Source organism: Cricetulus griseus, chromosome 2 (assembly GCF_003668045.3).
Source record: "Cricetulus griseus strain 17A/GY chromosome 2, alternate assembly CriGri-PICRH-1.0, whole genome shotgun sequence".
In the NCBI taxonomy this organism is placed as follows: domain Eukaryota; kingdom Metazoa; phylum Chordata; class Mammalia; order Rodentia; family Cricetidae; genus Cricetulus; species Cricetulus griseus.
Window position 1 is genome coordinate 338,785,336 of NC_048595.1, and position 25,522 is coordinate 338,810,857.

The 25,522-nt window shown below is 38.0% G+C and overlaps 1 protein-coding gene across 1 annotated transcript in view; it reads left to right on the top strand.

Annotated features, from left to right (window-relative positions):
- The first annotated feature begins 418 nt into the window (after positions 1-418).
- Positions 419-25,522, top strand: part of C6 (complement C6) — a 75,497-nt gene continuing 50,393 nt past the window's right edge. Inside the window, exons 1-6 of the mRNA XM_027401376.2 lie at positions 419-628; positions 5,366-5,528; positions 6,689-6,845; positions 8,119-8,263; positions 13,479-13,620; positions 23,544-23,682. Coding sequence (XP_027257177.1) covers positions 5,386-5,528; positions 6,689-6,845; positions 8,119-8,263; positions 13,479-13,620; positions 23,544-23,682 — 726 coding nt within the window. The 5' untranslated portion in view covers positions 419-628; positions 5,366-5,385. The remainder of the gene's footprint in view (positions 629-5,365; positions 5,529-6,688; positions 6,846-8,118; positions 8,264-13,478; positions 13,621-23,543; positions 23,683-25,522) is intronic.

Here is a 25,522-nt window from a genome sequence, read left to right on the forward strand (position 1 = left end):
TCTTAACCCTTAACCTCCTTCACTACCATTTTCTTCCTTTAAAATTTACAAGTTGTCTTACTAATTAGTTGCCAACAACTTTTCACATTATGAAAATAGAGAGCATTTTATCTGATCTGGATTCTTTGGATCCTGTAGACACTTCAAACCCTATAGCTGGCTGAAAGAGCTCAGCCAGCAAGCTTCCTGGTGTGTTTGTTTTTCCATATCAAATACCCATTTCAGACAAGCATTTGATCCCCATCACTATAATAATCACTCACTCCACAGGACAAATAGGACCATGTCTATTTTCCAAAGAATTCTCTGCAGCAACAAGAACTGTTGCAACAACCTGAATGTGGAAATCACTGACAAATCCATGACCTTGTATAATCTGCTATGCTTGGAGTTTCAGGGCTTCTGCCTATGGGAGTAATTATTTTCAAAGTCAGAGTTTCGACACAATGTTTATTTTCACAAAGGTCTAAGTCATGTTAGGACTCTAGGACTGCACTGTCTGGTGTTGCCCAGCAATATAAAAGAATGCCTTTCTGGACCATCACACAAACCCCTTCTCATCGTGTGCTCCTTTTGCTTCTGCTGCCATTAACAGCTTAAGTCCTGAACAGGACAAATCCATTTAGAGGTAAGTGACCTAATCATTTCTATTTCAATATTAATACTTCAAAATTATAAATCAGGTTTCCAAGAAACTCCCCAGGCCAAGAGTGAAAGTATATCCCTCAGACTATCACCATTTCTTTGTCTTTCTTTTAAACCAAGAAATAACTACTTTGCTTAAATCTCAATAGAACCAAAGGTTCATATACTTTGAAGAAAGGGGACATTTGAGATTAAGTCACTCTATGAGTTAAACCACAATTAAAAGTAGAGCAAATACATTCTTCAGCCAAGGTCAGCTCTGTATCTGGTCTCCCAGCAAACAATGAACAGTGTAAGTGGTTTTTTGTTTTTTGTTTTATTTTGTTTTGTTTTTGAGCCTCTGGGACACAGACAGGAAAAATGCAAGAAATAAGAGATTCAAGAAGCCTGAAAGCAAATGAAAAGGGAAGGAAGCACAGTTGATGTTAAATTATAGCATCTGTTGTGATTTGCAAGGTCAGAGTCACTGAACTGCCCTCCAGATATGTTGTTCATGTGAGTAAAGTGTGCGCAAAGGTGACAGGGTATGATGAACTCCCTTCTTAACCAGGATTCTCTAAGGCTCACAAAGCCATCTGCAATGGCTCAGCCAGATTGTTGACTTTCAGAGAGGTCAAGAGGGGCTAGCAATTATCAGAAACTGCAAAGAGGGTGCTCTTCTACTATGACCCTGGAGTGGGAGAAGTTTCCCAACTATTCTTAATAGTTCTCTCTCTCTCTCTCTCTCTCTCTCTCTCTCTCTCTCTCTCTCTCTCTCTCTCTCTCTCCCTCCCTCCCTCCCTCCCTCCCTCTCTCCCTCTCTCCTAGTCCTGCTGATCATTTGCCACTTTATATTTCCATAACAAATATGAGCCAGTGAGTCAAATATTTGCATTGACTATTAGCTATCCATAAAGTATTTAAAGGAATGAAGAATCAACAAACATGAAACTATGATGTACGTTCAGCAGCTATGATAGCAATAAATTGAAGAAATGGTTCTCTATGTTTGAATGAGAATTATCCTTTTAACATAAAATCACCTTTATTTCTAATTTATCTACTTTAGTGCTTGAGGGTCATACCCAGGGTCTTGCACATGCATGCCAGGCAAGTAGTCAAATGCTGTGCCATTGACTGACATCCCAATCCCAATAATTTTTCATCAAAACAATTTCTTTCCAGCCAGCTATTGCTACCATCTCATCAAATAAGTTTTGATGTCACCATCTTTTTTCATTGCTGTCCAAATTGCCCCCAGAAGAATTATAACCAAATAATAAGCCAGAATATTTAATATGAACATTGTCCTGGAAGTTTTGATGATAATTGGGAGGAAAATCCACCTATGATTTCCAACTTCTATAAATTAAAGCAGATAGCATTTGCTGAGGGCAGATCTGAGAATGCTGTGCAGTTCTGTTTATCTCAATCATTTGTGTGCTAATTATACAGAAGATTCAAGAATTTGTTTTCTTTTTAAATATTTTGGGAAATTTTAGAAAGTGTATGTCCCTGCCAAGACTGACTATTTTAGATTTGCAGCATTTACTCTGATAACCACCCAGATTCTCTCTGTTGCCTGTCATCCTGTGCTTCTATAATGCTGGGGTGGGGGAGCAGTAACTATGAGTAGACAAGAAGAGTGGTCTTTAAGGGAGACCTGTTTTATTGAAATAAGCTAGGGCTAGAGTTTATGGGTTGGATTAAAGGGATCTGGGCAAAATCATGGGTAGGATCATCAACATCTGCCTACCCTCTGCAGACAATGACAATGGATTCTATTAATTTGTATCATGCTCATTGCCTAGCAGCATTGGATACCAAAATGCAGGTCGATTAACATTTATGTTGAAGGACATAGTCAGCATGCCCAGGGGATCCAGTTGCTGACTACAGCCCTTCCCTCTGATATGGACGATAAGGTAAAAGAGTTTAGCAACTTCTGAACAGGAAGTCCTCATTTCTGGTAAAACAATTCTGCTATTGTTAAATAAGTAGTCCTGTCGCATCATTCTTGACATATCCTTTTATCATCACTAAGAAATATAAGCTCATTACATTAAAATGTAACCAGAAACTAACCCTCTGAGACAGTTAAAAGAACTATAATTCAGTAAGAACTATAATTCAGTAAGCTAATTGGGCAAGATTAAAAATTGTATCTTTAAAAAATGACTTAACTGAGTTTTGATAATCAGTGTTGCTAGAAAGTCAGCAAAAGGATGCACCTCATCCAAGAATCAAGAGGCTCAATGGAGTTCTTGTCATGCTGGATCCATTGTACCTCCTGGAACTTCACTGCCAGTGATGCAGAGATGTATGGCCTGGAGGTTCCTTCCTCTTCTTTTCTATTTTTTCTTTAATTTAAAATAGATTGTTTTCATAAAATATATTCTGATTATGGTCTCCTCTTCCTCTACTAATCCCAGTTCTCCCTGCTTCTCCTCTTATTCAGATCCACACCCTTTCTGTCTCTCCTCAGAAAACAAATGGCCACCTACAGAATAAAATCAAATAGAATAGATTAAAAGAAACAAATCAGAATATGACAAAACAACCAAAAAAAGGAAAATGCCCCCCCCAAAAAGACACAACACATACACACATGTTCACACAGTCAGAAATCCCATAAAAACCCTAAACCAGAGCCATAATATATATGTGAAGGACCTATAAGTTAGAAAGGAAAAGATTATTTGACTTAACATTATAAGATCAATAAACTCCAAATATGCTGTTGAATTCACTTTGTGTTGGCAACCTACTGCTGGGCATGGGACCTGCCCTTAGAAGTTTGTTTGTTCTCCTATTGAGACTTCCTTGGGGAAAGCTAGATTTTCATTTGCAAATGGTTATCAATTTGAGATAGCTTTTGGGTTAGTGATGGAGGCATGTGTCCTCATCTCCTTTCAGCTCTAGGACCCCATATGGTGCAGACCATAGAGGCTCTGCATATGCTGCCTCGGTCTCTGAGTTCTACAGAATTCTCTGAACCCTAAGGGGAGGGATTTGATGGTAGTACCCCATTTAGGGTTTGGTGTTCCAAGGTTTCTCACCCTCTGAATATTAACTGGCTTAGGTCTCCCATCTGCTACAGGAGGAAGCTTCTCAGATGATGGCTGAACATAATTTTATTAGGACTCAGTTTACTGTTACATTGCTTTAGCAGACATTAGTATTGGGTTTTACCCTTAGATCTTTGTCTTATTTAGTTTTAGGTTCTTGACCACTCAAACAGTGTTGGGTATGTGTTCTATCACATGGAGTGGGCCTTAACTCAATTAGATATTGGTTGGTTACTCCAAAAAGTTTAGTGTCACTATTGCACTGATGTGTCTTACAGGCTGGTCAGTCTTGTACAACAAAGGGTTCATAGCTGGGTCAGTGTTTATGTTTCTCCTTTGGTAGCCTGCAGAATACCTTCCAGTACCATGAATACTAGTCCATAGAGGTGAAGGATCTAGGTACGTACTAGCTCTACTTCTACATGTTCATTGAGTGTGTAGGTGTTGTCTTACTGTCTGTTTATAGAGACCTATCAATAGCCTTGGCAAAAGGCCTAGGTTGTTTGGGGACTCCATTGCGGGTACTACAAGCTTCATTTGGTGTCAAGAAAAGTCCAATTTGGTCTCCATCTCCCACATTACCTTCATATCTTAGGGTCTGAGAGAAGCCTCCAAGAAAAGATAAACAGTCATGTATACAATAAACATGAGTGTTTTATTAATTCCAACATGTTGGGGTAGTATATAACAACCCCAAGAGAAGACCAGAGACTCTTTTTAAACTGGGTTAGGGGAATTCCAGGGAGAAGAGATTAGTCTGGGGGCTGATTGGTGGTTTTAAATAAAACAGTTTATGGGTTGCTATAGGAATGATTGTCAGCTCAGTGGATAGGCACTTTTCAGCTATAGGGTGGGAGAAGCTATCTTTAGCTCTCTTAAGCTTGAACAATGTTGTGGGGCACCCTCTGATTGGTTGCCCCTGGGTCGCAGCTTTCCCAAGAACTGCTTGCTCAGCTCCAGCCAGTTCCAGTAAACTGAAACGAAGGCCTGGTCCTTGGCCAGGGCCATTAGAAACTTGTCATGACTCTGGTCTGGCTCCCTGGCCTTCTCACATATATGTATACAACCCCTCAAAAGACCCTTAGCATCCCCTCCCCATAATCCCTCCCTCACCTTCTTCTGTTCCCCTCTCATTTTGACCTTCATTTCTGTCTCCCCTCCTCACCCATCCGTAGCTATCTATTCAATTTTCTGACCTGGAGGACACTAAGATCTGTTCCATCTCTAACTTTCTATGAATCATCTGAGAGGAGTGAGGCAGGGAACTCTCTTTAAAGCTCCCTGAGTAATAACCTAAACTTTTCCCTCAGTCCCAAAAAGGTGTGAAGCAACAAATGTACCCAAGATGCCACAACATAAAATGAGTGAGAAATATAAACATTTCAATATTTTAATGAATTGAGTGTCTTGTAATATTACTACATAATTTGCCTTGTGTATTATCACTAGTTTCCAGACTATAATGGAGGCTATAACTCTGTTAATTTTTATCCTAACATCTTTACAAAATAACACTTATATGAATTCACATATAAATTCATGTGTTAACTTGCCCCATGAAAGGTAGAGAAAGAGAAATGTTTTCTATAATCACATGAGTCTGTAACTCAGCATTACTTATAAAGTTTTATCCCCTAAAAGCACTGGATATCTATAATGTCTTTCGATTTCAGGGCCTGGGAATTGTGGAAGCATGACCAGCCATCTCACCTTGTGCTTCCTTTTACTAATCATACTGGTTGGCAAGAGTGAAGCCTGTTTTTGTGACCATTACCCATGGAGTCACTGGTCCAGCTGTTCTAAATCCTGCAATTCTGGAACCCAGAGCAGACAGAGGTAGGTATGAGGTATGAGTCCTTTGTGTTCTGAGGGATCTCAAGGTTGGAGTAAGGAACATCAAATAGATCCCACTACACAATGAGGACTACTATATCTCAAGTGAGAACTGACTTTAGACAGAATTTCAGTTCTGTCCCACATAAAGTTAAAATGAAGTCTACTTTTGTTCTTTATGAAAAACTAAAGGTTTCCAGAGAAACTTGATTGACTTTTTTTTCAGTTAGTACATAACTCTGCTTCCCTATAGTTCATGAGTTAATTATAGATAATTTTATAGTCATTAAACAGAACCTAACAGAACCTCAGTTGAGCAGCAATGCTAGACATTTGTTTCATCGTTAGCATTATCAAGATGGCAAGGAAACTGTGCTTACTTGCTAGTATTTAATAATCTAGTGTTTCCATAATTCAGACTACTCACCTATACTATACCTTGCATGCATCTGTGAATGTTCTGTACAGTGGAAGTGCTCATATGACTTAAGCAAGAAAAATGTATTTCACATTTTTTACTATTATAGCTCTTTTAGAGAATTGGTTTAGAAAAGTATTTTTGTGAATCTCATTAAATTTACCAGTACAGGATGTATGAGAAGAGACTCCACTGTTTTAGAGTTCTTCTGTAGTTCTTAACTGCCTACCAAAGAGAGCATGATATAATCCATCCTTTTCAGTCATACACAGTCAAGTTCTTCCCCTAATCTCAAGATCTCTTTAACCTCTAATTTTTGCTGTCCCTCCTTATGTCCTTCCTTTTTCTATTTAGGAAATTTATCTCCCTTACGTCGACATCCTAACTCAATTCGATCATTGTATTTATGTGTTGACATCTTTCAAACATGGGGTAACTCATGAACAACCTGCATAGTCACACAGACCTGTACACTTGGCAGGGCTTGCCACATGGCTTAATGATCTGACATCACTGTCTCAAAATTCTCTACATTGGACTCCCATTTTTATCATGGTCCTGAGCTCTGTTAAGTTGTACAATCTTATATGTAATCCAACCTTCCTGGTTACTCTATGAAAACATTCTTTTCTTCTACTCTCAGTAGGTAATGCTATATGATCAATTTGTTATCAAATCAATTTTGTTGTCAACTTGAAGGCACTGTGAAAACACAGATTCAGAGTAGCTTTTCTCACTGTTACAGACAAATCGAAGTGGATGATTACTACTGGCATAACTCATGTGACCAGCTTTGTACCAAGCAGGAGACTAGAGAGTGCAATGTACAGACATGCCCCATCAACTGTGTCCTTGGAGAATATGGGCCATGGTCAGACTGTGACCCTTGTATTGAAAAACAGGTATGGGAACCACAAGCATACCCAGATAGTCTGAATCACACTTGAGTTCCAGTATCCCATGGCCGAATCGACATCAGACATGCTACATTTCTTTAATTTCTGAGAATAAACTGTCTTAGTTTTCATTGGAGGAAACTTGTGTTTAGTTGTGTGTAAGGGTGGTGGTGGTGGTGGTGGTGGTGGTGGTGGTGGTGGTGTTCATTTTACGTGATCTTCAGCCATATAAACACCAAAAGGAAAGTCCACCTCTGACCATACATACTTAGCCATATTTGAATTCCACTGCCTATGCCTCCTGAGACTTCTAAAAGCAAAAGTAAATGCTAAGAAATTCAGCTTTCACCCAGGGTTTAAAACTAAACAGAAATAGGGAAATAAATCAACTGGCTCGTTGATTTTCCTCTAAACTCTCTCTACCCCCAGAAAGGTCCACAACTTGTTTATTTTCCCAGCTGCAATAGTTACTGTCTCATAGTCTTTCCTGTAAGAGCCACATCACATGACCTTTGTCAACTTCAGCCAGGGTCCTGTGTTCCCAACAGCCACACATGAGAGAGGAAAACAAAACTCATTTGTAGAGAACAAACTCTGAGAGCTGCACTGAGTCCCTTCTATAAACCATACAAATTTTACATCTCAGTGTCCATCTATATGTTTACAGATGTACATACGTATTCCAGTTCCTTAGGGGCTAAGCCTTTTGAACAAGGATGTACCACTAATTAATAATGGAACTATATTTTGAAGTCAAGGTTTTCTGCAACTTAAGTCAGAACTGGTTAATCCTGTCATATTTCTAGTCTCTCTCCATCTTACTCCTCACCAAAATGTCTCAAAGTGTGAAGAATATGTCAACCCAGTTTCCATAGTGACTTTCTTATGCAAAGGGATCTCATAATCCTTTCCAATTTGTCACTTCACAGTGTATGGGATATAAAAGGGCTACTTTATTGTCTGCACATAGGGGAGTTTCAGCAAATATTTTTCATTTGCTGTTGGTGTAATTTAGACTCCTGTGATTTCAGAGTGAGGAAAAGCTTTGGAAGCTTTTTGACCCAGTTTCTCATTTTGCAGATTGGGAAACTAATGCATGCCAAGTGGTGACTTACCAATATATGCAATATAATAAAACTGGGGGAAAGTGTTAGTACAATTCAGGAATTGTCACCATGGGGATGATTATAACCGTGACTCGAAAAGCCATTTTGGATGAGTTTTCAATTTGACCTTGACCTGGCTTTGAAATTATTCACCCTCTATACTTTTCTTTCAGGTTAAAGTTAGATCTATCCTGCGTCCTGGTCAGTTTGGGGGACAACCATGCACAGAGCCCTTGGTGACCTTTCAACCATGTGTCCCATCCAAGCTCTGCAAAATTGAAGAGGCTGATTGCAAGAATAAATTCCTCTGTGACAGTGGTAATATACTCTTCGAAAATATTCAGTCTCCACTAAAATACTGAGTGCCAACAAAAGCCATGAAAAAAAAATGTCCCTCTAGGGGCAGGTGGGATGTTGGAGGGGAGGGAGAGGGAGAAGGGATTGACATGTGAAGCAAGCTTGTTCCTAATTTGAACTAATAAAATAAAATAAAATAAAATAAAATAAAAGTCCCTCCTCACTGTAAGCACAAGAGGGACTATTGTTATGCTACACATTACCAGGGCATTCATGTGTGAAATTACAGCTTTCCAGACATAGTGTCATCTTGACCAGTTACCTGACTCATTTGCTCAAGTAATAGTGTTCAGAGCCCTACTTTGTCGTAGGGGTAGAGAGAGAAAGAGGAGGACAAAGGAAAAACACAAGCAGGAATTTTAACAAATGGGTATTAATAAGCACAAATCTAAAATGAGGATAACTGAAAGCAAGTGACAAACTGGGACCATAAAGATAGCTCAGTAGATAAATGTTCTTGTCACCATGACTGACAATGTGAGTTCAATTCCTAGAACCCCTAAGAGAGAGAAAACTGACTGCTGTTAGTTGCTCTGGCCTCTGCATGTGCATATGGCATGCATACACACACACACACACACACACACACACACACACACACACACACACACACACACAAATAAATAAATAAGAAGTGACAGATTAAGGTACTTTCTTACAGATATTTTTATTTGATAAATTAGAAACAAGATTGTTTTACATGACAATCCCAGTTCCCTTCTCCCTCCTGTCCTCCCCTACCACCCCCGCCAACTAACACCCTATCTATCACATATCCTTTCTGCTCCCCCCTGGATGGTGAGGCTGATTAAGGTACATTTTTAATTGTTAGGAAAAGACCACTGAGATATTATGTCAGGTGAATCCGAAATAATATAAATTTTCATGATTGGCTCCCAAGGCTGTCTCCACCCCACAATAATGAGATATCATATTGGTTTAAATGTTAGTGACATTCAAGTATAGTGCATGCTGAGATTTCTAAGAACTGATATTTATGTTATATTAGAATATAGTAAAATCTTGAATACTTTATTTATAGGTACTTGTCTGTTAATTTATCTTGTCGTTATCACTCACCTGGCCTGTATCATCAAACCTCCTTATCAAAATATGAGAAGGCATGTTCCAGGAAATCTGTATTTACAAAAGTGAATACAGGTCAATTTTAGCATATGACCCATAGCTCATTGGACTCCCATGTAAATATCCAACTTGCATTTAGAAAACAGAAAGAAATTTCAGATGGATAAACCCCACATTGCTCCTGTACACTCTGGGTGTACAGAAAAGTAACTAGCCAATTTTAAATTTCATAGATAATTGGCTTAAGACCTTAGAACTGAAGTTATTTCTTCCTTACACACTGTTCCCAACCTTGATCTTCGCTAGCTTTTTCTAAATATGATAAATGCTGACCCAGAAAATGAGAGTAGGTGTTGGGTAGGAAGATCTACCTTGTACCCCAGAGATGAGGTCACATCACAAATTAATGTAAGCAGGAAGATAATAAAAACCATGGTGGAATGGCTGAGAGTAAGCCAGACTTGCATATTACATCCAAATCCTAAAATAAAAATTTACAACTTAAGGGCAACAATTTCAGGCTTTTAGTGTAGTTATTATAGTGAACAACTGAGAGAAACTCTGTTCAGCAGATGATAACCCTATGAAACTCTTTACAGAAGAGGCTGGTGCAGATAAAATGTTCACAAGCCTGCAAAAGCCTTAGAGTCACATACTAATTACAATACACAAGTAATTTCAGACAAGTCAGCAACCACAGCTGCTGGTTTCCAGGTCAACAGCAGTATGTCCACAGCCACTGTTTAAAAAACGAATGGCAAGATGGTTCAGTGGCCTGATGACTAGAGTTCAGTCTCTGAGAATCACATGGTGGAACCAATTCTTGCAAATTGTGCCCTGACCTCATGTGCCCACAGTGGCTGATATGCCATCATACTCCAATTAAAATGAATTAAGTAAAATGTAATAAAATTAATAGTTAAAATTCCCACTATTAGAATGTCTGTAATTGTTTCTAAGCTACTGTGACCCTGAGCTCTGTGCTGCCCAAACCACATTATCCTGAGCCTTCAACATCTCTACATTCCAGCTGTCAATTGACAAATCCCTGGTAACAATATGGATAACATCCTCTCTGATTGGGTGATGCAATGGCCTTTTTAGTTGTTTTATGCTCCACTGAAAATGATATGCTACTGTACTCTCCAAAAACCACCTACTAAGAGTAAGAGACGTTGGATGGACATTGTTTGTCTGATTTGAGATGACACTTAGTCCCTTACTTAAAAAAGAATTAGATTCATTAGACAGGATACCTTACATGACATTACATGACAGGCTTACCTGGCATTAGTTGCAATGTACTATGCCAACTCATCTCTTGGAGATCTAATTTTAAGCACTGAATAACATATTTGGCTAGTCATTCAGATGTTTATAAAAATAATATACAATCACAATAACACACTCAGCCCAAGTAAAAGAAGGTATACAATTTCTGAATGACTGTTTGGCTCTAACTAGCAGTCCTCTTATCCACAATTTCTCTTTGTGATTGCAGTCACTCATGGTCAACCACAGCCTGATATGTTAATGAAAATTTCTGGAAATAAAAATTTTATCATTTTAATTCCATGTCAGAGTAGAATAAGGAAACCATATGTCACCCTACTCTGTCTCTCCCAGGATATTGATCACCTCTTTTCATAATATATACAGAACATACATTGCCTGTCCGTTGTCTCAGTTAAAAGATCAACACACCAGTAAGATGTAGCAGTACACCTGTTCACGAGGCCTTATTTTACTTATTAATGGCCACAAAGTGCAAAGATTATAGCAATGGTGATTCATATGAGCCACAGAGAAGCATAAAGTACCAAGGTGAAACTTCTCAACTTAAAGAAATCAAGAAAACTGTATGGTGAGGATGCTCAGACATAGGGTGGGAGTGGAGCTACTATCCATGAACTTGTACAGAAGGGAAAGTAAATTATCACTAGTTTTGCTATCATATCTCAACCAGAGTTTTGGACAAAATGTATGATAGGTGCTTAAGATAGACAAGATACAAATTACAAAGCTTAGTGCTCCCTGCAGTCTAAGGCATGGGAGGGTCTTAAAAATTGTTCCTCACAGATAAAGAGAACTACTGCATGTGTACGCACTGACCTCAATAAATTCTGCAACATTCACACTGCACTTCAGCTTCCCAACTCCTGCTTTGATATAGGCTATATTAATGGCTTATCATGTCACATAAATTGTACTTTTTATTCCATTGAGTCATGTTGCTTATAGTCACTCCTGGCTGTGTCCCAGCTTGCCTACCAAATTGCATCACTCAAAAGGAGTCTTCTTTCATCTCAGCACTTATTGGCAGGCCCGTCCAGATAAGAACTGTGTGCTCCAAAAGTATCTATACCACTATCTAGGAAAATAGAAAGCCCTTCTAAAAGAAACCACTACCCCAAACTGGACTTTTTCAATCTGTTGGGATCAAGAACAGAAATTAAAAAAATATATCATGAGTCAAAACGGCATTCTTCTTTGTTTCAAGTTAAATAAATTAAAACAAGATTAAAAATACACAAAACAAAAAACCCTAGATAGTTTCCTAAAAGTAACCTCTTCTAAGCTATATCTTAAAATTGACAGAAATCCAGCCCCATCTTTTAGTTTTGTATGATTATGATGCTAGTCATGTTAATAACAGATGTCTGAACATAAGACAAGATCTTGAATAATCTAAAGAGTCATTTTGAATATACTATACCTTCTAAATGAAAATGATTAACCAAAAGATGTGAAATTAAGTGTTTTCAGGAGTCTTTTGTAGCAGTAAAATTTTAATTTAGCAGATGTTCAAGTTCCCCCCTCAAGCATTTATTTAGTAAAATTAGTGACACATGGCTGTGAGACACTGGTCACAACTTAAACTTGTCAAGCTTGTAATATGGAGTAAGAAGTATATGAAATAACTTGTTATGATAAGTCTTTCCACCATAAGCCACCAAGCCCCATCGCCATGTGTGTGCTTTATGCCAGCCGCCCACCTGAGTTAGGGCCCCAATTAATGCAGAGAGAGACTTGTATTAGGTACAATGCTGCTTGGCCAATGACTAGGATTCTCATCTGTTAGCTCAGTCTCAATTATCATAAATCTATATATTCTATAAGACTTATCTTATCTGATGCCTTATTGGCGTCCCTCCTTGCCGGTGGTTACATTGTGCCACTGGAGGAAGAGCAGAGGGGAAAAGGGGACACTTCCTGTTTCTCCTTGCTTAAATATGAGTCTCCTTCCTATGTCACTTCCTGCCTGGATCACCACTTCTCTACTACATTTCCCAGAATCCTCTTTGAATCCTAGTCCTGTCTAACTTGCTGTCTCATTGTCCAAATAAGTACTTTATTCAATAATCAATAAGATGAACATGCCCGGGCGTTGGTTGCGCACCCCTTTAATCCCAGCACTCAGGAGGCAGAGGCAGAGGATCTCTGTGAGTTCGAGACCAGCCTGGTCTACAAGAGCTAGTTTCAGGACAGCCTCCAAAGCCACAGAGAAACCCTGTCTCGAAAAACCAAATAATAATAATAATAATAAGAAGAAGAAGAAGAAGAAGAAGAAGAAGAAGAAGAAGAAGAAGAACATACACAATACATTTCCCATCAATGACTGTTAAGTATCTGGCTTCTTCCACTCAACATAAACTTTTAGAGATTTGGGAATTTATTGTTTATACAAGTAGATTGCTTGTGAGAATATAATTATAAGATTTTTAAAACAAAAATATTGTAGACTCTGCCATAGAAATCAAAACAAAATTCTGAACCAACTACAGACTTTTCTCAAATAAATATCTCTACAGAAGGCTCACTATAATTTAAATTTTCTATTCTTCAAACCAAAAGAGGAATGGAAGAAAATTCTATTCTTGAAAATAGCTCAATAACAACTTCATTATCCTATGGTGAACCTTAGACTTTCAAGCCCTAGTGGTGACATCAGTTTATCACTTCATTTCATATATTCCTATACCTTACCCTCAACTTTCTCTTTATGATTAAAACATTTGTGCTTCACCTTAATAAATGCTTTCCTAACTGATAACATTTTGGTGATGTTGTGATGTGCTTTCTTGACCAGGACGCTGCATTCCCCACAAGTTAGAATGCAATGGAGAAAATGACTGTGGAGACAATTCAGATGAAAGGCACTGTGGGAGAACAAAGGCAGTATGTCCACAGAAATACTACCCAATTCCTAATGTGCAGCTGATGGGCACTGGGTATGTAACAACATTTTTTCACTTGGGGACAAGAAGGTATTCCTGAAATAAGGAAATAATGAGAGGTACAACAATGACAGACACTACACACAACAAAAACTCATGGAAAATAAGCAGTACACCATTAAATAATCTATGAGTGACTGAACAAATTGATGAGAAAAAAAGAGAACATTATTTATGGCTGTATTATGGGTCAAAATCCCAGAAGGAAAATCAATATTTTTGGTGTGAGAGGGTAAGACAGAGTAAATAATGGAGAGAGAGGGGGGGGAGTGGGAGAGAGAGAGAAAGGGAGAGAGAGAGAGAGAGAGAGAGGGAGAGGGAGAGAGGGGGAGGGAGAGAGGGAGAGAGAGAGGCAGAGAGAGAGAGAGAGAGAGAGAGAGAGAGAGAGAGAGAGCTCCTCATCACCTTCAAGTGGTAGAATCGAATTAGGATCAGAACTGGGTTGCCGCACTGTCTCATCATCTTCAACTTCATCAGTGCCCAGGCCTACCTAGCTTTGCCATGTGGCAAAGAGTTAGAGTTCCTACTGGGAAGCCTGTGCCCTCTGTAGTTTTATAATCAGCTTTGACTGACCCTCTCCCACCTGACTCTCTCTCTCTCTCTCTCTCTCTCTCTCTCTCTCTCTCTCTCTCTCTCTCTCTCTCTCTCTCCCTCCCTCCCTCCTGAAGTCTAGTGGCTTTTTCCTTCTTTCCTTTTCTTGTGTCTTAAGGCCTAAAAACCCCCTCCTTCTCCTCCTCTCCTTATTGTTTTGTTTATTTAATTCTGATATTGAAGTATTCAAATGAAAAGCAAGAAATAAGGAAGGGGTGGAAGAAGAAAGGAAGAATAGTTAAGCAGTTATAAAAAAATACAGAGTGGTTACAACCAAGTGAAAAAATAGAGTAAAATGTGTGTCAGTGTGGCTAGGGATCCTCTCCAATAGGAAATGTGATTTATGGGTTGGTCAGTGGCTTACAGGCAGAAGAGCAGCCTTGTGTTATCACCTGCTCTCACCTTAATAATTAAAACTGAACTTCAGAAGATTTATTTAGGTCTGCCAAGTCATGAATGGTGGAATCAGAATTCAAGGCCAAATTTCAAAGCCAAATTTGTTTATATAACTCCACAGCAGCACCCTCTTAGAGAAAATACTGAAAAATACCAGAGACCACATAGCCCTTGTTGAATAGGACTCAAAAGTCTTAATGTTGCTATTTCAGGAGGATACTGGCAACTTTTCAAGGGGGTCTAAATTCATTATTCTGTGCCTATATTTTCAAAATATTTAGAGAATATAAAAGTAGTCAGCAAAAATGAAACTAAACCTCAGTTTGAAACATAAGCAAAAATTGATTATAATAATAATAATAATAATAATAATAATAATAATAATAATAATAATAAATCTCTATGTCCTCCATTCCCATGATGAAAAATAAAAAACCCACCCTTTAACTTGGGGTCAGAAGGAAGTCAACTGGTTATCAGGTTCTGTTACTTCATACTGGGATCTTAAAACATTTAGCTTTTGGGTGAGGGAGATGGCTCAGTGGGAAGATGCAATTGTTCCACAAGCGTGGTCACTTGGGTTTGGTTCCCCAGAACGCATGTAAGAAGCCAGGAGTGGTAGTGCATATCTGTAATCTAGGCCCTCCCTTGTGCCTCTGTTTTACAGTGGTGGAGACAGGGACAGGAGACTGCTGGAGGCTCACATGCCAGATACTTAAGAGTCTACAGTGCAAAATCCGAAACAAGAGATATCCTGTCTCAAAAAAAAAAAAAAAGTAGAAGGCCAGAATGATTTCTTAAATATTGTCCTCTGAGCATGACATGTGTGCCATAACATGCACTTGTAGCACTCATGTGCCCCCCCACATACACATTAATGCAAAAGTTTTGAATTTTTAATTTAATTTTAAAAAATGGATTCTTCACTGATGTTTTCAACATTATTTTTGTTGCTACAGTTGCATAATATAGAATCTTGAAGTCTGAAAAACAATTCAAATGCAGCTTCATTTGGTTTATAATAAAAGCCAGTAACAACTGGACCAGACTCAATAACACTGTAAAGTACAGAAGAGATTAATTAGTCTGAAGTAAGACGGGTGGGTTCCACACATATTTCTATATTAGATATCACAGTCGAGTTATTTAATATCATGGGCCTTGTTTTCCCCATATGTATCCTGCATGACTACAAACTGATCTGCAGTTCTGCCCTTAGACTTTCTAATTGCTTCTCAATCCCATAAGAGTGCTTTGACATCTTATGTTTTAATCAACATGCTGAAATGGCTTCCCTGTTATCCTTTTCATGCAAGAAACTCACAGCCCCAATGCCCACTGATGACCACAGTGTTTCTAATGCTCTGGTTTTCAAGTGTTTGTAACATTCTGACTGATGAAGGGAACATTACAAATCATGTCCTATTCTATGGGTCCAATCTCCAGAGCTACAGATAAGGAAAACCGAGTGCTATGTGTACTTTGGCAGGCCCACTGTGTAACCTTCCGACAACCAGAGCTGTTGTCCCAAGGATTCTTAGAAATGAGCAAAGCCTGAACACTTGAGGACAGCCAGTCCTATCTTTTTATCCCCAGGGAGAGAGAGTCTTGAGATTTACAACAATTTCTAATCAGTTGGCCCTCTCCTCTCCCTTTGACTTCCAATATTTTTTCTGCCAACAAAAGATATCTTCTTAGGCGTCTTTAAATTTTACATCTTCCCAGAAAAAAAATTAACAACACTTATAACCCCAACATCAATTACTAAATCTCATACCCAAAGCATGAATCAAACACTACAAACACATGGCTTGTTTTCTTATCAGGCTCAGTCAAAGTGTACATACAAATACATTTGGCCGAGTGTATATATGCACATATATGCATATGCTTATCTTTTAATTTCTGTGTTTTTAACTAATACAAGGCCACTTTGCCAACAGGTGTGAGACTCCAGTTCCTCCAGCCCAGAAAAAAAAAAAGAAGAACTATAAAGCAAATGAAAAAAACAACACTTTAGAAAGCTAAAGTAGTGATTGTCAGTGTGTATTTAAAACACAAAGGCATGGGTTCAATATAAACATCTCAGAGGAGATTGAAAATATAGGAGCTAGAAACTTCTGCATGGTTGGTTTAGTTCTGACCAAAAAGCAATTTTGAGAAGAAAGAGTTTAATCTAGTTTATACGTCATAGTCCATCACTGAGGGAATCCAGGAGAGGAGCTACAGGCAAGAACCTGACGGCAGAAACTGAAGCAGAAATCGCAGAAGAGTGCTGCTGCTTGCTGCCTTGCTCCCTCCAGCTCACTCAGCTACATTTCTTTTTTTTTTAATTGTCAAATAGAAGCAAGATATTTTTTGGTGCATGCCTGAGCCAGGCTCCACCTAAGATGGGGTTCAAGAGAACAGCCCCCAAGCCAATTTCTCCTATCTCTTTTATATGGCAAAATCATAGAGTGGGTGGGGGATTTTGCAAGCAAGCATGGTTTCAGAAGTAAGACCAGGCAGCTAAGGAAATTGTACTGGAACATGAATTATAGGACATTCTGTGGTCATGGGGTGGGGCACAGTCTTATCCTGAGAACCAGAAACTTAAGTTTTACAGTAATCAGAAATTTAGCTGAACTAGGGCATCAAAATGACGCTTCCTAATCCCCCCATCCGGGTTTCTTTGTTTGTTTGATTTGTGTGTGTGTGTGTGTGTGTGTGTGTGTGTGTGTGTGTGTGTGTGTGTGTGTGTGTGTGTGTGTGTGTGTTGTTGACAGGGTTTGACTGTGTAGCCCTAAGAGAAATTAGATGAGATCTCCCGGGTAAATTGGGGGTAAGGGGAGGTGGTAAAGAGGAGGGGATGGGAGATCAGCTACATTTCTTATACAGCCCAGGCTCACCTACCTGAGCATTGCATTGCTCACAGTGGGCTGTGCCCTCCTGTATCAAATAGCATTTAAGAAAATGCCATCCAGCTATAGCCACAAGCCAATCGGATCTGAGAAATTCTTCCGTTCGGGTTTCCCCTTTCCAGGTGACTCCAGGTTTATGTCAATTTGACAGTCGAATCTAACCATGACAAGCACCAAAAGATTCCTTATGCCTGCTCTGATGGAGTGGCCTTCATAAAAATCCTGTCCTTAAACTCCACAAGCAGCTTCATAGATTCCTCGGGACCAGGGAGTTAGTTTTCTTTTCTGGAGTACCTTCTCATTGGTGACAAATATAGGCTCATATCATAAGGCAGTTCTCTGAGAACCATTCTTTCCTCCTCATGAATCCCTCTTAACTTAAAATATGCAAATACATGAGTTGCAGACACTTGTGCTTGTCCTGTTGAGTAGCTTAGAAAGCTCTTCCCAAATCAACTTCTGGTAATTCTTCATTCAAATACCCACTGACATAAATTCAAATGTGAATGAATTTAAATTTCAAGTTGTACTTGGAGCTGTGTGGTGTGCATCTTAGAGAACCCGTAGAAACTATTTCTTCCCAAAATAACATTTATGATATAAGATATAATTCAGATTTTCCATACAATTCAACATTTGAAGCATACATATTAGAAATTAAGCAAAAAAATTATGGGTTCCAGGCCAGGCTGGACTACATAACATGGTCCTATGTTAAAACAGTTTGCAAATCTATAGTTTCTTAGTATAGTCACAGATTTATATAGCCATCACCTGGATATAATTTTAGGACATTTTTTTATTGGTTTTTTCAGAGTGGCTGCAACATTTTATGTTTTTATTGTTTTGTGTGATTGAAACATCTGTCTCTCTTCAGTTTGTCTACATTTTTTAATGAAGCAAATCTTTAATTACTGCCAAGTATTGGAAACTGTTACTGAGGAAATCCTATTATAAATATGACACTCATTTATTTCAAATCATTAGTGGCACTTTCTGGTTTCTAAAAAATCATTTATGTATGTATTTATTTAGGAGGTGTGTGTGTGTGTGTGTGTGTGTGTGTGTGTGTGTGTGTGTGTGTGTGTGTGTACCATGAACCATGAACCACAGGCCACATCCTTCTTGGAGCTAGTTCTCTTGCTTTACCTTTTTTGGAAGTAGTGTCTCGCTTATTGTTTCTGCTGCTGCACCGCAGACTCCAGGCAGGCTATATGGCCCACAAGCTTCATGCTAACTCTCCTATCCTTATTTCCTACCTCACTTTAAAAGCACTGGGATTGCAGATGTGCACCACCTCATATGACTTTTTACATGAGTTCCAGGGATCAAACTGGGGTCCCCAGGTCTTCTGGCTTGCTCAGCAAGCACTTTTAACCACTGAGCCATCTCCATCTTCTTCTTTTTTTTCATCTCCCTCTTTTTATTGCCCCTTTCATTAAAGTTATCTATCCTGGTGGGTGTGAAATGACAACTCATTGTGGTTTTTCATTTCCTGAATGGTTCACAATAGTGAACATCTTTTCCTGTGTTTGTTAGCTGCTTCCATCTGTTCTTTAAATAACTACAAATTCAGATGCTTTGATCCCTTGCACACCATGAACTAATATGTTCTTTATATCATTGGGTTATAAGCATTCTTTGTATATTCTGGATGTAAGTTCTTCAGCAGACAGGTAATTTATTTGTAAATATTTTCTCCAGTTGGGTCGCTTTTGATATTTTGATGGTATTCCTTTAAATGTGAACTTTTTAAAAGTCAGTACTGTGTGTGTGAGCGCACCTGCGTGAGTTTATGTGCATTACATGTATGCGGAAGCCAATGGAGGCCAGAAAAGGGTATTGCATCTTGTAGAACTGGAGTTGATGGGTGGCTGTAAGATGCCATGTGTAACTACTGGGAATCAAATCTAGGTCCTCTGCAAGAACACTAAGTGCTCTTAAAGACTAAGCTATGTCTCCTGCCCTGAGGTATAAATTTTTAATTCTGATAAACTCTAATATACCTACTTATTCTGTTATGTATGCTTTTAGCATATCATCTAAGAAGACTTTGCCTATATACAAAATCACAAAGATTTAGTTTTACAGTTTTTCTTAGAAATTTTGTAGAATTTTAACTTTTGAATTTTAATCAGTGATCCACTTTGAGCTAATTTTTTTTAATCATATGAGAAATGGTTCAAAATTCACACACTTTCACATGACTATCAAATTATCACAAAAATAACCATTGGTTAAAAATAAATAAAAAGACTTTAATTTCCCCTTGTGGGATTGATTGTCTTGTCATTCTTACCAAAAATCACCTGACCACAGATATATGAATTTATTTCTGTATTCTTTTTTACTTCATTGACAATCTCTTTTTATTACAAAGTTTATTGTGTTATTCACTTAGAAAATGTTTATAAATTATCATCAATAAGTGCTAGTCATTAGTAAATTAAATACTGATTATTGTATTAAGGAAGGTTTTTTCCTATCATTTAGTTTTTTCCCATTTAAACTTCAATTTTTATGGTCCACTAGAAAAGTTCTACAGAAACATGAAGCGTGCTACATTTCATAACTTCTGTGTTCAGTAAACAGAGCAGTTGCTAATCTGTGGGATCATTTTATATGTGATGAATATTATGCCTTGAACTTGAAACTGAAAGAAACAAGAGATTGTTGAGGCTATTTCTATCCCGTTGATCTATGTGTCTGTCTTTCCCTGTATCACACTATCTTTATCAGTCGGACGCTTTAAGCATCCTTTATAATAGAAACTGTGATTCTTCTGATGTTGTTCTTGTTTCTCAAGATTCTTTTGGCTATTTCCAGATAACTTTAGAATCAGTTTGCCAATTTCTATGAAGAAAAGTCAGCTTAGATCTTATATTACACTTTTTATTGTCATAACAAAACCTAGAAACAACTAAAGGAAGATTTGTTTTCAGATCTTTCCCATAGTCTCAGAATGTTCAGTCAATAGTCATTGATTGTTTACCCCAAGTCAATGATGAGACAGAATATCATATTGTTCTGGGCATATGACAGAAGGCACTCTGTCTGCTGGGAGACAGAGAAAGAGGGACACTGACAAGACTCAGCTACAAGGACATGCTCAACTAACCTTCCTCCTGATGGCCCCTTTCCCCTAAGGGAACCTCTGAAAGCAGTGATACACCTAAGTACACATGTACCTTATAGGGGGACACTTCTTATGCAAACTATAACAGATCTAGATTGGATTGTTCCAAATCCACATATCAATTTGAGAAGTACTGACATCTTGATAATAAAAGTTCTTCCAGTCCTCAAGTGTGGGGTGTCTTTCTACTTATTGAGCCCTTGTTGACTGCACCAATTTTTATGCTTTGTAGCTCTTAGGGAACTCATTTTTTTTTCAGAGTATTTTTGAAACATTTCTTTTAAGTGCCATTATAAATTGAAATGTTGTTCTTGGAGTATAAATGCATTTTATTTGTAATATTCAACATCTTAAATACATTTTAACCAGCATGTGGTAGTCATGAATATCTATGAGGTACACTGTAGCATTTGAATACATATGTACAGTGTCTAATTATCAGATCAGGGAAATCGACACATCTGTTATCCAGACACTTCATTTATTTGTATTGGGAACAATTAAAAGAGTTTCTACTAGATATTTTTAAATATTCAATTAATTTAATTAATTACTGCCAAGTTTGCTAGCCCTGCCATACTATAAACATAGAAGTTATTCCTTCTTTATGACTGTGTACCCATTAATTATCCTCTTACCATCCATTCCCAGACATTGTTAGCCATGATTCTTATTTTTCTGAAATCAATTTAGCTTCCACATCTAAGTGAAAACATGTAGCATTTGGTTTTTTTGTTACTGATTATTCCATTTTATATATCTTCCACTATATATGTGGGTAATGTATTTTCATTATATACTCAGCTTTCACTGTACATCTAGGTTAACTGTATATTTTGACTATTATAAACAGCATTGCAGTAAAGTGAGTAGAGATGTTTCTTTGACATGCACAATGACTTTGAATACATATCCAATAGGAGGGATGCTGTATTGTGACACAGTTCTAGTGTATTTCGGGATTCTCTATACCGTATTCCATAGTGACTGCACTGGTTAACACCCCCAATGTTCCCTTCTTTGTTTTTCTGCCTACATCTCTTATTGTTTATCTTTTGGGTATTTGGCATTTTAACTATAGTAAGATAATTTCTTATTGTGGTTTGGGTTTGCATTAGATACACAGTTGACTTTTGTCCATTGGTGTTAAATACTTCAAGCAATCACTCTTGAAGTCAATGTGCAACTCATTTAATCAAATTAAAGTCCACTTTCTCCACAGGAAAACTAGGGAAACTAAAATATACTGTTACACCTTGTAGGACAGGCTAGCAATCATGTGCTAACCATTGTTAACTCCCCAAACTACCTGGAGGTAGCAATTGTTACCTCCATTTTTTAAGGGAAGAAAAAATGCAGATGCTTTAAAGTGTGTGGGCTATATTCATGTTGGTAGAAAAATCACAACTTTTGTATTAGCCAATAATTTGTTTTTAATGTTCTTTCTTTTATAACTTTCTAATTCTCTATGTTCCTCTCTTAACTTTCTTAGTCATTCTTGTAATGGCATTTTCACATGGCTGTATTATACTGTGCTTATATTCACCTCCTCAACCCCCACCCCACCCAGTTTACCCTCTTTAGTTCCACCTCCCATCACTCACCTTGCTCTGAGGACATTGTGCCAACTGGTTAGAGTTAAATGTCTGAATAACTAATTCTATAATCCAAATCCAAATGCCTTACAACAGAGTACCCAAATCCACATACTGAACTGCTTCTTGATGCCTTCCCAAAGAAATGAATCTATTTGTCTTTTCTTGCATAAGCAGGAAGCTAATAATGTAGCTTCTGAGAAAGGTAAAGCGATTTACACACTGTTTGTCTTTTAAGCTAGCACCATAGAGGTGTAACAGAAGCATAGGTAAGTGGCACGTGATCTTCTGGAGGATGCAGTGTCCACTTGAGCACACACCACCATCAGAACTGATACATGGACATGTGGATCTGAGGGAGACAGGGTAGAGGGCACTTCCTCTACTACATGGAATTTCCCAATGTTAGTTTCTAGAAACATACTTTGTATCCTATGGAACACCATGTTACCTAATCAAGCACATATGGAAATTGACCATTTGTATTTTTAAAGACTCTACCATGATTTTATAGAGACAATTTTGATCATCTATATAAATGCAACATTACCAAAGTTTTGATCAAAAACCACTTTTCTCAGAGAATATGTATCACAGTCTCTAAGAAACTGGAAGACTGTATGAGATGAATGAGAAATTTCCTCAAGTTGCTAATAATTTCTTGAATACATGATTTTAACTCAGCTAACCTCTATGCGCCTCAATTTCTTTATTTGTGAAATAAGTATAAATAATGCTATCTATAAAATACAATTCTATCCATAAAATATAAATTTCATCTATAAAATATAAAATTCTATCTATAAAACATAAGTGTTAAATTGCTTAATGTTTGTAAAGCACTTACTATTGCTTAGTTTATAGGAGGTTAATAAATGATATATAAGCATTTGATAAATAAAAGACATTTTAAATGTAATTATATCACAATATAGAACCATTATTAAAACCCTATTAAATTTTCATATTACTATTTCATAATTTACTTTCTACTAATATCTTATACCATATCATAATTGGCCTCCAATGTCTGTATTAACTTTACAAATGATAAAGATTATAAGCTCAAATTTTATTTCATATTGAAATCCCAGCCCTTTCTGAGTTAATAGGGCTGAGTTGGGGACATCCACTTTTTTATAGATGGCTCATCATAGAGAAAAAGAAGGGAACCTTCCCTTGGAGTCATTTGTCAGAAGTCAAGAATGTCTAGGAAAAAGAATTTCTTTCATATAAGTAAGGTAAATTTTGAAGATTGCTCTACATCTATTGAATTCTTGAAAATTGCTTTGTTTCCAGGTTTCATTTTCTGGCAGGGGAGCCCAGAGGAGATGTCCTTGATAACTCTTTCACTGGAGGAATATGTAAAACTGTCAAAAGCAGTCGAGCAAGTAATCCATACCGTGTTCCAGACAATCTGGAAACTGTCAACTTTGAGGTATGGCAGTGTAGCGTGGTGGCTGCTCCAACACTGATTATGGTTATAAGCTAAGTTCCTAGAGGAGATTTTACATATTACTTATGAAAAACAAATTATCCCCCAAGAACCCACATACAGTTAAACAGTTACCTTTTAGGCTTCTCAGAGATCAGGAATCCTTCAGCCAAAACTGTTTACACAGACAGTAGTTTTTCCAATTGCCAGAAAAACAGGTTACTTGTTTCACTTTTTGTATTTTAGAGTCTTATTGAAGTATCTTCACTAACCATCCAATTCTTTGTTTCCTAGTTACATGAAGTCAACTGCTTAACTTTGTTTTAGCTATGATGCACAACAAAACCCGTAAACTCATTTCCCAATATCAAAAAGAGCCTAAGCTCCTGAGACTCAATTGTTTTCCTTAATCATTAACCTAAACCACTCCTCAAAAGTAGTCTATACAACTCCTCTATACAGCTCCTCAAAAGAAACTCAAAAGTCCTAACTGCATCACATTTCCTTGCTTCTATTTTCTATTCTGCAGTCCTTAGTTATCAGAAGCTGTGGTGCAACACCATACCTGTCTTTACCTGTATTAGTTTTCCCACTAAACTAACCTCTATCATAACCCCTTACTACATTTGTTAAAAATCTTTAATCATCAGAATTCTTTTTAAACTAACACTGTTGTTGTATTAAATCATTACTGTGGTTAAGCAGTACAGTTTAAGAGGAAATCATCTTCATAATAATCCACAAGTCAAAATGCCCAGTAGAACAGGACATTTCCATGAGATAATCACACTACATTAAAAGCAGTGGGGATCTCCCCACACCCACTCACCCCATGTCAGATACTAAGGAAAAACAGCAGTGGCAAACTTGTAAAAGCACAGTACTAACAAGAGACATTCTTGAGCCAAAGCCCTCAGAGCCTTGCCTATCCAAGATTCACCCTTCAGTATATTGCATTGTGGTGAACCAAACTCCTGAAGCTCATTTGCTGCCTGCTGTTCCTCTGACATGGCCACAGGCAAAAGAGAGTAGAGATGGGGTCATACAGACTCTCTCCCACCCTCTTTTGTCTCAATAGAGATCTCTGGAATGTACTTTAAATTAAATCCCATACCCACACTAAAGTCACAATCAGTCTTAAAAACCTGGCCCCATCGTCAGCAATACCAGAATGAAACACTTTACTCTGCATAATTAAGACCTGTAAAAATCCCCTTTGGGGGCTGAAGAGATGGCTCAGTAGTTAAGAGCACTTGCTGCTCTTGCAGGGAAGTTGAGTTTGGTTCCCAGAACTACATGATAGCTTGGGAGACCAGTTTCTGCAGGCACCAGGCATGAAAGCAGTGCACAGACATACAAACAAACAAAACACTCATATACATAAAGTTATGGCACATGCTGCTGCCAGAGATCATGAGGATGTCTGTGGTCTGTGCTGTCACCAGACACCATTTAGAAGTCCATGATCCATGCTTCTGCTGACTGTACCTTTACAAGGAAGCTGCTGTTGGAGTGGTATAGATGACTTCAGTTGAGAAAGGGGGCATAGAAGGCTTCTGTGACAACCCCTACACCCACCCCTACCAAAGTAACAGCCTAGACAGGAAGACATAGAAGAGAAATCTTAAAATCATAAGGATACTGTAGTGTAGCTCTCTACAATTGATGGCTTCTGGACAGGCTGTGGTTTTCTTTAAGGGGATGGACACCAGGAATTTGACCACACTCCTCTAGTGAGTATATGGACAGTACAAATTGGACTCTTGTCTTCTACTTCTTCCTCCTCCTCCTCCTCCTCCTCCTCCTCCTCCTCCTCCTCCTCCTCCTCCTCCTCTTTTTCTTT